The sequence below is a fragment of the Sceloporus occidentalis genome, unplaced genomic scaffold, assembly GCF_023333645.1.
Source record: "Sceloporus occidentalis isolate IW3139 unplaced genomic scaffold, rSceOcc1.0.p SCAF_1, whole genome shotgun sequence".
NCBI classification, from domain to species: Eukaryota; Metazoa; Chordata; class Lepidosauria; order Squamata; family Phrynosomatidae; genus Sceloporus; species Sceloporus occidentalis.
The window spans coordinates 26,251,745-26,264,950 of NW_028316981.1; the positions used below are offsets into that span (position 1 = coordinate 26,251,745).

The 13,206-nt window shown below is 41.5% G+C and overlaps 1 protein-coding gene across 1 annotated transcript in view; it reads left to right on the forward strand.

Annotated features, from left to right (window-relative positions):
- Positions 1 to 217: 217 nt before the first annotated feature.
- The window catches only part of LOC149321261 (mitochondrial carnitine/acylcarnitine carrier protein-like), a 30,280-nt gene continuing 17,291 nt past the window's right edge, over positions 218 to 13,206 (forward strand). The window contains exons 1-3 of the mRNA XM_089518495.1: positions 218 to 413; positions 9,181 to 9,273; positions 12,234 to 12,361. Coding sequence (XP_089374621.1) covers positions 297 to 413; positions 9,181 to 9,273; positions 12,234 to 12,361 — 338 coding nt within the window. The 5' untranslated portion in view covers positions 218 to 296. The remainder of the gene's footprint in view (positions 414 to 9,180; positions 9,274 to 12,233; positions 12,362 to 13,206) is intronic.

Genomic DNA, 13,206 nt, shown 5'->3' on the forward strand with positions numbered 1-13,206 from the left:
TTGTTGTTGTTGTTGTTTTGTTTCAAATATGTCGTTATGTGTGTTTATAATTAATAAAGAATAAATATAATTAATAAAGTGTCAAACTGCATTAATCCTTCAGCGAGCAGTCTATAATTTTCCTATCTCTATGGGCTGGAGGCGGAAGAAGGACAAAGTGGGCCCGTCTAGGCATCTGGCAGGACGGACTCTATGCCTCCCTTTGGACTCTTAGGAAATGAGGCCAAAGGGCGCTCGCAGTGGCCATAGGGGCGGAGAGACAGAGCGGCCTCGCTTCAGGAGCAGCAGCCGCAGCCATGGCGGAGCAGCCGAAGCCCTCCCAGCCTCCCATCAGCCCCCTCAAGAACTTTTTCGCCGGGGGTTTCGGGGGAGTCTGCCTGGTTTTTGTGGGACACCCCTTGGACACCATCAAGGTGAGAGGGGGGACCGATAGGACTACAATTCCCAGGGTGCCCTGCGCGGTCTGGACGGACGGGAAGCGAGGAGGGGCAAAAGAACTGCCTTGGCGCGTGGAATCAATGGTGTCTGTATATTCAAAGGCTATGAAGGGGTCTTGCAGCTCCTTTCAGACTCAGGTCCGAAACACATTGCAGGAATAATCCAGTTCGAGGCCGCTTTAGCTGCCCTGGCTGAGTGCTCTTAGGGAATCCTGGGAACTGAAGTTTGTTGTGGCACCAACAATATATTAATATTAAAAATAATGATAACAATATATTGATATTAAATATAAGAAGAAGAAGAATAAATATTTCTGCCCCGCCTCTCCAATAAGATTGAGGCGGCTTACAACAATTAATAATAATAATAATAATAATAATAGTTGTTGTTATTTTTAGCCTGCCTTGCCCTACGGATCGAGGCAGGTTACAATAAAAGAAATAAAAATAAATAGCACCGATATACGTAACCCAACAGAATAACGAATTAGACAATCCCCACCACCCCTCCACCAACAACAAAATAATAACAAGCGAATACAAATTACTTAGTTTAATTAATTCATTAATTAAATTCCATACAATATAATAAAGTAAATACCACCATCCCCTCCCTCCTTAAAAACAAATCAATGTAATAAATTCCAACATGACAATAATAAAATACAGTTAAAATCATTAAAACGATCTCTATCTGACAGAGGAGGCTTAAATGTCTCTCACAAAACTACAGGCCCCAGGATCCCCTAGCATGGAGCCATGGCAGTTAAAGTGTTGTCGAACTGGATTAATTCTGCAGTGTAGATGCAGCCCATGTTGCTTTTGGTGCCACAGACATGAACAGGCTTTCCAATGGTTGAGCATGGGCATCACAGTCTGAATATCCAAAATAGGCCTCTCTCTGTAAAGTTATTGTTGTTGTTTGGCGTCTCGTTGTTTCCAATTTATGGCAACTTTCTGCCTCAGAGGATAGCAATGGTAAGCCTCTTTGAAGAAACAAAACAGCAACAGGAACAACAAGGAGTTTTCTTGGCAAGTTTCTTCAGAGGGAGGTTGCCATTGCCATCCTCTGAAGCTGAGAGAATGTGACTTGCCCAAAATCACCCAGTGAGTTTACATGGCCGAGCCAGGATTCGAATTTATGAGTACCCCACTGCAATTTCTTTCTCAGTTTTCAGATTTACGGTGTGCAGCACAAAAACGCAGGCTACGTGGGATGTGGGGTAGCAGGTCAGCAAGATCTGCAGGGCCAGACGTTGCCCAATCCTGATATACCACTTTGCTCACAAAGGAGAACTGGGTTACTCTTATGTAGGCAGGAAAACAGGTTCTGAGCATGTAAAATAGACTTCTTTGCATGATCCTCCTTTACCACAACTACCCCTACACTCATTGCTTTCCCATAAGTAAGGTGAAAAGTAGCACAGGGTAGTAAATTACTTATAAAGTCACTACATACAAGTTTTCGGGGGGGGGGGGGAGAACCTGGATTACCCTGCATTTTGGTATTGTGTTGCTGTCTCATCCTTACCTACACTTATATCTACAGGCCAATTCTAGATAAGTAAAAAACTGTCTCAGGAATGGGGAACTAGTAGATGGATGACATTATTGCCCCTAAGGTGATACTGAAGGTTGTTACAAAGGGGTTTTGAGGACAGAAGACACTCCATGGGGTTTTGGAACCTAAGCAGTTACTAACTTTAGAAAGAGGGCTTTGAGGAATAAAGGGTTTTGCTTCTCTGTGTTTCTGTTGTCATTTTAAAACATTATTCTTTTTCTTAAATTTCCTTTCCAGCTCAACACTTTCTGTGAGCGCTGATGGCTTACTGGAGCACATGGCCGCATCACTTTTGAGCATAGTAATCTCCCTGTCGTTTTGAATGGCTTGTTAAGACAACATTTGGCCCTCTGTATCCATGGATTCAAGCATCCATGGCTTTAAAATATTTTTTTAAATAATGTAAATTTCAAAAAGTAAAACCTGATTTTGCTATTTTATATAAGGGACACAATTTTACCATACCATTGTATTTAATGGTGCTTGAGCATTCACCGATTTTGATATCCTGGAAGCAAACCCCAATGAATACCAAAGGTCCACTGTATGCAAAGAGACACATAGTCATTCTCATAATGAATCTGCGTAAGGTCTGCTCAAAGGGATAATTTGGTATTGGGCACAGATCCCATCTGATCTTGGAAGCTAAGTAGGACTGGCATTGATTAGTAGTTAGATGGGAGACTGCCAACAAATATCAGGAGCTGTAAGGTATATTTCAGAGGAACGAACAGGCTAAACCACCTTTGAGTATTCCTTGCCTAAGGAAACACCATGAAATTCATGGTGTCACCATAAGTTGACAGGCAACTTGAAGGGACACGCATACATTTCAGAATCTGAATTTTTTTTAAAGCTGTCTTGCTCTTTTTAAGAAGCAGGGATCTATCCCTTGGGGCTCTAAATAGCCTTTGAATGTGTGCAGTTTGTGCTGGGTGAGATCACTAAAGGTAGAAGAAGGGAAAGACCAAGGTTCGAACCCCAATTCAGTCATGAGGGTAATTGCATGATGACTAACACCACACACTGCAGCTCAGCCCATCTCATTTAGGAAGAAAACTATGCCTTCAGCCCTGAGTTTGCTGGAGGAGTAGCTCCCTGCTCTTCCTTGAGACCATCAGAAGCAGAGCAACTTGTTGTGTAAGCTAAGCAAATATATGCAAATAAGTTTTCATTTGCAAAGCCAGTTTTTCTTTGTTTAGAATTTGAATTAATTCTGCAGAACTTGTTTTATCTATTTCTGTTTGCAGAGTCATGCAATGGTGCCTTGCCATTGGCCTGTGGTAAACAACTGATAATGTTCTGTTCCTCCTTGCAAATACGTGACCTCTGAAAACCCTTTTTTTGAATGTTCATGGCTCCCGGTGCACCTTTTACTTGAACTGGATAAACAAGAAGTTGTTTCTTCCTGGTAGACAATGATCTTTGCCCTTATTGGTTGTGTCTGTTAATAATTAGGTGAAGAGAGGATAGCATTCTGTTCTCAAGGGACATATGAGATTTGGAGGACTTGAGGTTTTTGTATGTTGGTTTGATCACAGTATATAAAATTACTGTGTTTGGAGGACTGTAAACTGAATAGTTAACGGTTTTGTCTTACCATTAGAGAGTATTGAACAATACAGCAATCAATGGTAACAGTTGAATTTGTCAGCCATTATCTGGTCAGATGAATTACATAAGAAAGCAAGAGCTATACTGGATCAAGCCTGTTGTGACCAGCATTCTTTGAATACAGTAGTAAAGCAGTGATATGAAATTATTTATTAAAATATCTACATACTGTCCTATATCTGAGGATCTCAGGGTGGCATACAATAAAGCAGTTAAGGACAATTTAAAAATAACAATGTTTAAAAACTATAAGCATATTAAACCATTTAACACTTAAAACAAGACAATTTAAAAACCATTTTAAACCGTTTAAAATGATTTAAAACCATTTCATATGTGCTAATTTAGAAAAAGAAGCACTGTGGTATATTTGAGTGCTGGACTATGACTCAGGAGACCAGGGTTCAAATTGCCTGGGATAAGTCACATTCTCCCAGCCTCAGAGGCAGGAGAAGGCAAATTCCCTCCAAACAAATCTTTCTAAGAAAACCCAATGATAGGGTTGCCATAGTCAGAAGCAACTTGTAGGCACACAACAAGAACAGTTTAGATAACATCAGTTAGGCTACCAAGGTTTTAACTAAAAGAAACGTTTTGCCTTGGTACCAGAATGACACTACTCTTGGTGCCAATTGGGCTTTTGAAGAGAGGGCATTTGATAGTAAGAATGCCACAGCTAAGAAGGCCCTCTCACATGTCCTTCCACAATGTAATGTTCCACTAGTGGGAAACAGAGGTCCTTCCAACAGACCTCCATTCCTGGGCATGTATAGATAGATGGATAGATAGATACTTGCAGAGAGAGAGAGAGAGAGAGAGAGAGAGAGAGAGAGAGAGATGCTCTTTCAAGTATCAACATCCCAAGCCATTTAGGGCATTAAATAGTATCACCAGCATCTTGAATTCAGATCAGAAGCATGTTGGCTGTTTGTGCAGTTCCTTCAAAAACAGTGTGGTTTCTCTGTGGTGTTTTGGTCAGCGATGTAAGTGCTGTATTTTGCACTAGTTGCAACGTCTGTATCATTTTCAGGGGTAGCCCCACATAGAGATCATTGCAGTAGTCTGATGTGGTTTTACCACTGCATGGACTACTGTGGCTATGTTATCTGTTTATAGAAAATTTCTAGGAAATTGGTGGATGAATTGAAGCTGGTCCCCCAAACTCCAAGTCATAGTATCCACCTTGGCCTCCAGTATCCACCTGGACCTTCCAGAGGAAGCCACATACCCCCTCCATTGGGAGAGTGAATATAGGGCATGTATCCTGCCTAGTCCAGACTCAAGAACCCCAATTCCACAGAGTCTGGTCATATGGACCATTTTGGTCAGATGGGAACTTCAGTTTATTGGCCTTCTTACACTTAGTACATTGGTAAGCGGTATGGAAATGTACTTACTATTGCTTCTTCCTATTAATTGGGTCCTAGCTTCGAATTAATGCCCCTTCATTGGCCTTCATCTAATCCATCATAGCATCAAGTTACTGTACCAGCATCTACACAGCCCACCTAACCCTGGTAGCAAGGAGAAGTAGAGCTGTGTGTCATCAGCATACTGATGGCACCCAGCCCAAAAACACCTCATGATTTCACCCAGGAGCTTCATATGACAATTAAACCATGTTGTATCCCATAGCACAGTGGTCATGGGCTGAACGGGAGTCCCCCAGTGCCACTGTCTGGAACTGGTCTCACAGAAAGGCATGGAACAACTGTAACAATAGCGTTTCCCAGTCCCGTTCAACAGAGTTGGTCCTGTAGAAGACCGTGATTAATGGTATCAAAAACCATCAAAAAACCCAGGAAGAACAACAGGATAGCATTCTCTCTATCTTTGGAATAGATCAACAGCAAGGGCAACCAAGGTTCTCTCAGTACTTGATCCTGTTCTGAAATCAGATTGGATTGGGTCCAGATAATGTTTACTCCAAGAACCTCTGAAGCTGTCCACCTACCACATACTCAAGCACCTTGCCTAAACAGGGTATATTCATGAACATGCACTAGTTCTCACATACCTCTGGGTCAAAGGAAGCCCTCTTCAGGAGTGGGCACACTTCCAAGGCAGGAGGCACTTCCCCCTGATATGAGCATTTACCATTCCTTTGATCCAGGCAATCAGTTCATCTCACCTTATCAGCCAAGATGGGCAAGGGTCAAGCTTACATGTGGTGGGATGGTATGACTGAAACATTTTGTCCACATTATTAGACTGCAATAGTTGAAACTGAGCTCAAGAAAACTAACCAGATGAAAAACATCTTCAGACTTCCATAACTATAGTTTCAAGTCCTGAGCGAACATGAATGACTTTCTCCTCAAATACATTTTCCTCCTATTGAATGTATTACAACTGGTAACCAAGGATTCCAGTCTTGACCCCTCTAAGCCTGATCCCAATACGCTCCTCACTACTCAGAATAACTCTGCTGGGCAATAGGTTTAAAGTAGAATAGCAGAGGCATTAATAGTATTTCTCTCTCTCTCTCTGTATATGATGATATAAGGCTAGGTACATACTGGCTCTTTGCGGCGTCATGGTGACGTGCTAGGGTTACCTCGGGGTGGTGCTTCCACATGCCCCTCAACCCTAGCACGTGACGAGGGCGTTAAAATGGCAGTGCCCTGTAAACATGGGTGCCGCCATTGTTATGAAAGCGCAGCGCGGTATCCGCACGGCCCTTGCATAACTAGTGCGCCAGTGGTGCACTGTGGCACATTTGTTACGCCACCACTGCGGCGTAGAAAGAACCCGCTTTTTGCAAGTTCTTTTTCTGCTGGCAGGAAGCCACACGGTTTGGCAGCTGTGGCTTCCCTCTGGCGGAGAAACCGCCGCCGCCAGACTGGACCTTCAAAGAGGTATGTACTGGGCCTAAATCTCACAAGACTAATAATAATAATAATAATAATAATAATAATTATTTATACCCCACTCTTCAGCCAAAAGGCTATCAGAGCAGCTTACAAATTGTTAATTAGACATTTCTCTGCCCTCAGGCTTACAATCTAAAGAGACAAGACACAAAAGGAGAAGGGAATGGCAGTGGGGAAGGGGAAAAGTCCAGCAGATGTTGTCTCCCTCTGAGGCCTGGACCATGGCAGATGGACTGGAGGGAGGGCCCTTCTTCTTACTCTGAATAGGCCCGATGGAGCTGGCCTGTCCTCCTCTCCCTCTCAATGGTGGATGGAGGGAGGGCTTTCAGGCAAGGCCCGATGGAGTTGGCTCACTTTATTCTCCCTTTGGATGATGGTGGATGCAGGGGAGGGCTCTTCTTTCAGGCAAGCCCTGATGGAGCTGGGTTGCCTTTCTCTCCCTGTGGATGATGGTGGATGGAGGGTGGGTCATTCGTAGCCTCACCCTCCATACATTTATCTAATCTGCTTTTAAAATCACATTGGTGAGTATTGATATACAGGAGGCCCTTGGTATCTGCTGGGGTTTGTTTCCAGGAAACCCTTCCCGCATGGATATAAAAACCTGTGAATTCTCAAGTCCCATTAAATACAATGGCATCGTAAAATGATATTCATTATACAAAATGGAAAAATCAAGGTTTGCTTTTTGGAATTTATATAGAATATTTTCAAGCCATGGATTGTTGAATCCATGGATAAAGAATCTGTGGATACAACTGTATATGAACAGTGTTATAAATCAGTGAACATCCTTATACAGGAATGCAGTTATAGTCAAGGTTAAATCCTAATAAACTGGTTTTCTGGGCCTCAATTGACTCTCATAGTTATTTCCAGGGAGGTAGCCATATTAATTGGTTGCAGCAAAAACCTCAAAGAGTCTTAACGGTACCATAAAGCCTGACAAGTCTTTGAGTCTGTGGATAAACAGGGGTGACTGTATAATGTGATAAAAAAATTTCACAAGGTAGTGTCAATGGGTATCAGAGGCCTTTGGGGGACTATAATATAGTAATAATTTTTAATTTATATCCTGCCTCTCTGATACAATCGAGGTGGTTATATAGGAATACATAAAGAAAACAGAGAAATTATGTTACTGAAGATACTGAAATCCCTCAAGACATCCATCCTGGGGATTCTCATTACAATTCTGGCCCACTCCATCTACTTAGGTAGAAACACTGTTGTGTCTCAGGATGTTTTGTATATCAGTGGAATGTCTAATCTGTATTGATGACCCAACATTAAGATGGAAGCACTTGGATCTGGCCCTTCACTAGACAGAAAGGCTATTGAGAGACCAATCCATCTAGTGAGAAATGGTAGAACAATAAACTACTATAACTCCTCCTAGTTGACCATTAGAAATCAGCTTCTATTAGTTCATCTGCCCAGGTCTAAGTAACATAGGCCAGGCTGGCTGCCAAATCCAAAATTAAATCATTCTGGGCTCTTAATCCCTAACCATATGCCAGGTGTAAGTTTTAGCCACTATTGTCAGCAGTTTCTGGGCTCATCTTGACAAGGAGAAGCACAGACCTTGGATTTCAGGAAAGCTGTTGAAATCCATCTGAAGTCTTGTGTTCAGTTCTGGGTGTCTCATTTTAAGAGGATACAGACATGTTGGAGCAGTTTCAGAGAAGGGTGGTGAGGATGATAAGAAGTGTGGAGAACAAAACTGAGGAAAGAATGAAGGAGCTGGTCATGGTTAGCTTGGTGAAGAGAAGACTGAAAGGTGACATGATTACACTCTCAATATACCCCAAGGACTGTCAAGGAGAGGAGGGGGGCAGGCCTGTTCTCTGCTGACTCAGGAGTAGAACCAGGTGTAATGGTTTGAAGTTACAGTATGGTAGATTTTGAATGAACATTAGAAGTGAGATCAGTTTGCCAATGGAACCACTTGCCTAGAGAGGTGGTGGGGTCTCCTCTGGATGTCTTCAAAAAGAGGCTGGACAGTGACCTGCTGGTAATGGTTTAGCTGGAGATCCGGCACTGGCTAGATGCCCCCTGAGGTCCCTTCCAGCTCTATGATTCTGTGATGGGCCACAGATTGTCCACCTCTGATATAGGTATTTTCCAGCTTTATAATTAAGGTCCAAAACACACTGGAGAAATAATCCAGTTTGATACCGCTTTAACTGCCCTGGCTCATGCTAGGGAATCCTGGGAATTGTAGTTTAATAATAATAATAATAATAATAATAATAAAGATTTATTTATATGCTGCCTTTCCCGTAGGATCAAGGCGGCTCACAACATTAGATAAAACTCAACATGCAAGTTAAAATATGTCCCATTAGTTACTGTAGTACCAGAGCTCTCTGACAGAATTCCCTAGCATTGAGCCAGGGCAGATAAAGCGATCTCAAACTGCATTATTTCTGCAGTGTGTTTTGAACCTAAGTTTCAGCTAAACAGGTAAACTGTTCTCTCTTTTTCTTCTTTCTACACTGCTCCATTTTCTCAGGTAAGAGGTGAGAATGAAGACAGAAAAATGAAATGTGTTTTGATGAGATAATGTATGAGGGAACTAGAACTATGGGCTGTGTAATTGGCTATCCATCTGAAAGCAATTTCATAATAAAATCAAGTCTTCTAATATGATAGAGATATTTTGCATTCACTGCATCTTTTTGTTTGTCGGCAGGTTAGGCTACAGACTCAACCAGCCCCTTCGCCAGGACAGACTCTCCTCTACTCTGGAACCTTTGATTGCTTCAAGAAGACTCTCGTGAGAGAGGTATTGTGACAGATTATTTGTTATCCCTGACAGAGGGGTCACTTTCTCTATTATTATTATTATTATTGAATGGATTTGTGTGAGAATATCTCTCTTGAGATTGGTAAATGTTTGTCAGTTCAGATAGTTCTCTTCCCAAATTTTCAAATACACAATTTTGAACTATCAGGCTATAAGAGTAAGGGCAATTGTCCAACTCCCTGTCAAGGCACTTAAAGCAGTTTCAAAATGGACTATTTCTCCAATGTGTCTTGCACCAACCTGGGATGTGTCCAGAAGTGGGCGACCAAGACGGTCATAAGACTGGAAATCAAGCCCTATAAGGAATAGCTTAGGGAGTTGGATACATATAGCTTGGAAAAGAGAAGATTGAAAGGTGATATGTTAGTCATCTTTAAATATTTGATCTCTTGTTTTCTGCTTGTTCTGCAGTCTAGGACAGTGATTCCCAAGCAGTGGTCCGCCAACTGTTTTGGACTTCGGCTCCCTGAAGTCCCAGCCAATTTGGTTGATGTTTAGGGCTTCTGGGAGATGAAGTCTAAACTCCCCTTGAAGACCAAAGTTTGGGAACCACTGTTCGAGGACGTGAACCAATGGATTCAAATTACATGGAGAGAGATTCTACCTAAACATTGGAAAGGACCTCTTGACAGCTTACTCATGTATAAGTAAGCTGTCAAGAGGTCCTTTCCAATGTTTAGGTAGAATCTTTCTCCATGTAATTTGAATCCATTGGTTCACGTCCTCGAACAGTGGTTCCCAAACTTTGGTCTTCAAGGGGAGTTTAGACTTCATCTCCCAGAAGCCCTAGACAGGTTCCCAAACTGTTTAACAGTGGAACAGTCTGCCTCAGAGTAGTAGAGTCTCCTTTTTTGGAGGTGTTAAACAGGGCTGGAATGGCTATGTCTTGGAAGTATTTTAACTGAGTTTTTCTGCAGGGCAAGAGGTTGGGCTAGGATTGGGGCTCAAAAGGGTTGTACAGTACTTATGATCTTGAAACAGATTCCATTTAATAAGGTTACATAACGTTACCACATACTAATCAGTTTTTACACAATGATATTTTCATTCAACACATGTAGAGTTGGAGTTGATCTGTATTACCTTGTTTTTAACTTGTAAGCTGCCTTGCTGAAGAAAAGTGGGATATAATAAGCAATAATAATAGTAAATTTTATTTCTTTCCTGCCTCTCCTCAAACTCGAGGCAGGGTAAAAACATGTTAAAATACAAATAGTTAAAATACAATGCTATAAAACCATTAAAATACACTTATATAATACATTCTTTAAAATATACTGATTAAAAACCATGATTTAAAATTGACTAGGTATGTCTGCCACAAGAGGTATTTCTTTAATGCTGTTTTAAATGCTGTCAGCATTTTCAGCTATTGTAACTCCTTGGCAGGTCATTCCACAACAGTCTGGGGGCAGATGAAAAAGTCATTTAAAAAGTCCTTTGGGAAACCACTGCCAGTCTAGTCCTGGCCAGTTGGAGCAAACATTTCCCAGAGGACCTGAGTGTACAGGACAGATTGTATGGGAGAAGGCGATCCTGTAGGTAACCTGGACCCAAACCATGTAGGGCTTTAAATGTAATAACCAACACTTTGTGCTTTGCCTGGAAACTAATTGGCAGCCAGTGGAATGATTTTAAGATTGGTGTGATGTGTTCACTCTTGGATGTACCTGTAATCAATCTATCTGCCATATTCTGAACCAGTTGGAGTTTCCAGACTTGGTACAAAGTTAGCCCAATGTAGAGCGTACATATAAATGGAATGTATAAATGTAAATATAAATGGAATAAATAAATAAATGACCCTGGACTAAATTGAATTGTAGCACAAACATTCAAACTGGGTATGAATGCACGTAGACATGTTTTTACAACAATCAGAGTGCACTTATGTAAACTATAAGTGCATATTCAACATAATGTGTGTGATACTGTTTTCTGAGGAGGGAACTATAGAGAGTCTTTGGATTACTTGTTTTCCCAAATTGTTTGCAAAGATTTGAATAACAGCTTAATTTTAGTACATGCCCTGCAGTTTCCTGTGCTTCTGAACAAACAGAATGCTGTTCATTCTTATGCATATTTAAGAGATCCAAAGTTGGGCACAGACCCCAATTCTCCTCCTACCCATCCCTTCCATGGACCTGTGGGAAACTTCAAATAATGTTTGGTTAGTGTGGTGGGGGAGAGGTCAGCAGGAGGAGAAGGGAAAGAATCTTAGGGAGGTAAGAAGGAGAAAATGAGAGACAAAAGGATGGAAAATAAAATCAGTGGCTCTGGCCTTGGTCCTCTGCACCTCACTAGCAACCTCCCAGAATATTTCCTTAAGGGCGATACAGCCCTTTTGATATAAACACTTAACTGGGAATAAGCCTCTTTTAAACATCCTGGGACTGATCTCAGTCATCCTACATAAGCTTGCTCTGTAAAATTTCTTTAATCAGGTGCCAGCCCTTTGCTACATGGGTGCTCTTATTAAAGGCCTAAATATTTATCTATGTTTTGTTTGTATCTGTACATGTATATATTCTAGAGATATGCTGCATAATCTTGTGTTTCAAACGCCTCCATTATAGGACATTTCTAGGTTTGTTACGATAAAATCACCAAGGCAACTTTGAGTCAACTTGTCATACAAGGTGACAGAGTAGTCAAGAGGTTCCCTCTGGAGACTCACATTGTTGGCCACAAATGCATCATATTCATAAACTCGTAGCTTGGGTTCATAAACTCTGACTTGAGCCTTTTGTTTCTTGGCTTGCATTTCTAGAGAATACTAAGGATGTAAGTTAATGCATTCTCCCTTCGTTTTGCTTCCCACGTGCCAATTGCTGGGGACTTGTCTTGATTCTTGTCTGTCTTCAGTGTGGTGAAATTGCTTTTCCCTGTTAACCCATGCAGAACCATCAAGTGATCTGTGGCCTTGCCATGTTTTGCAGGGAGTCCGTGGCTTGTACAAGGGAATGGCAGCTCCCATCGTTGGAGTGACCCCAATGTTTGCTGTCTGTTTCTTTGGATTTGGCTTGGGCAAAAAACTCCAGCAGAGGACTCCCGATGACATCCTGACGTGAGTGGTAGAGCTGTTCAGATGATTTTGGAATGTGCTTTCCAGGCTTCCTAGTCTGCTATTTTTTTTTTTTTTTTGGTTTTTTAAAATTACACATTCCATTTTTATAGCCAAGCTGTGTTGTTACCCTCCTCCCCTCAGATATAGATAGCTATATATGTATATGTATTTTTCCCTTTCCTTTTTTGCTAAATCTGGCAAGTTGGAAGACTCCTGGAAGCGTGGGACTGATTGTGCTGGCAATAAACAGACATTGTGTGGGCTGTTGCTGCGCAGTTCTTTTCTTGGCAAAAACTTGCATCAGTTTAGGAAGGAATATATTTTAGATAAATGTGGTGTATATTACATAATGTGAGGCTTGTAACACTTTCTCATAAATGACATTGAGTGCTGAGACGATTGTTCCTCAAAGCCCACACTGACTCCTGTACGTAGTTCATCCTTCCCACAATGGATCTGTCTGTTCAGTACACCATCAGTTCTCCATATAACGGAAGACATCCAGATCACACTGGATTGATTGATCATTTAAATATTTGTTGCCTTACAGCCTGCTGGGACCTCAAGGCAACACACAAGACATAAAACCAGTTAAAACAGTCTTTAAAAATAAATAAAACAATATTAAAAAAAAACAGTTTTAAAGCCCAAACATATAATTATAACAGTCTGAATGCTAATTCGAAAACTAACTGCCATCTTTGCTACTTCCTAAGGCTACAGCTCTTTATGTACTTACTTGGATGTGAAGACTCCTTGAAGAAATCAAGTCATTTTTCCAAGCAGGCACAGAGCTACAGCTCCCACAATCTCCCAGTGGTGATGATGCTTGTGGGATTCTGGGA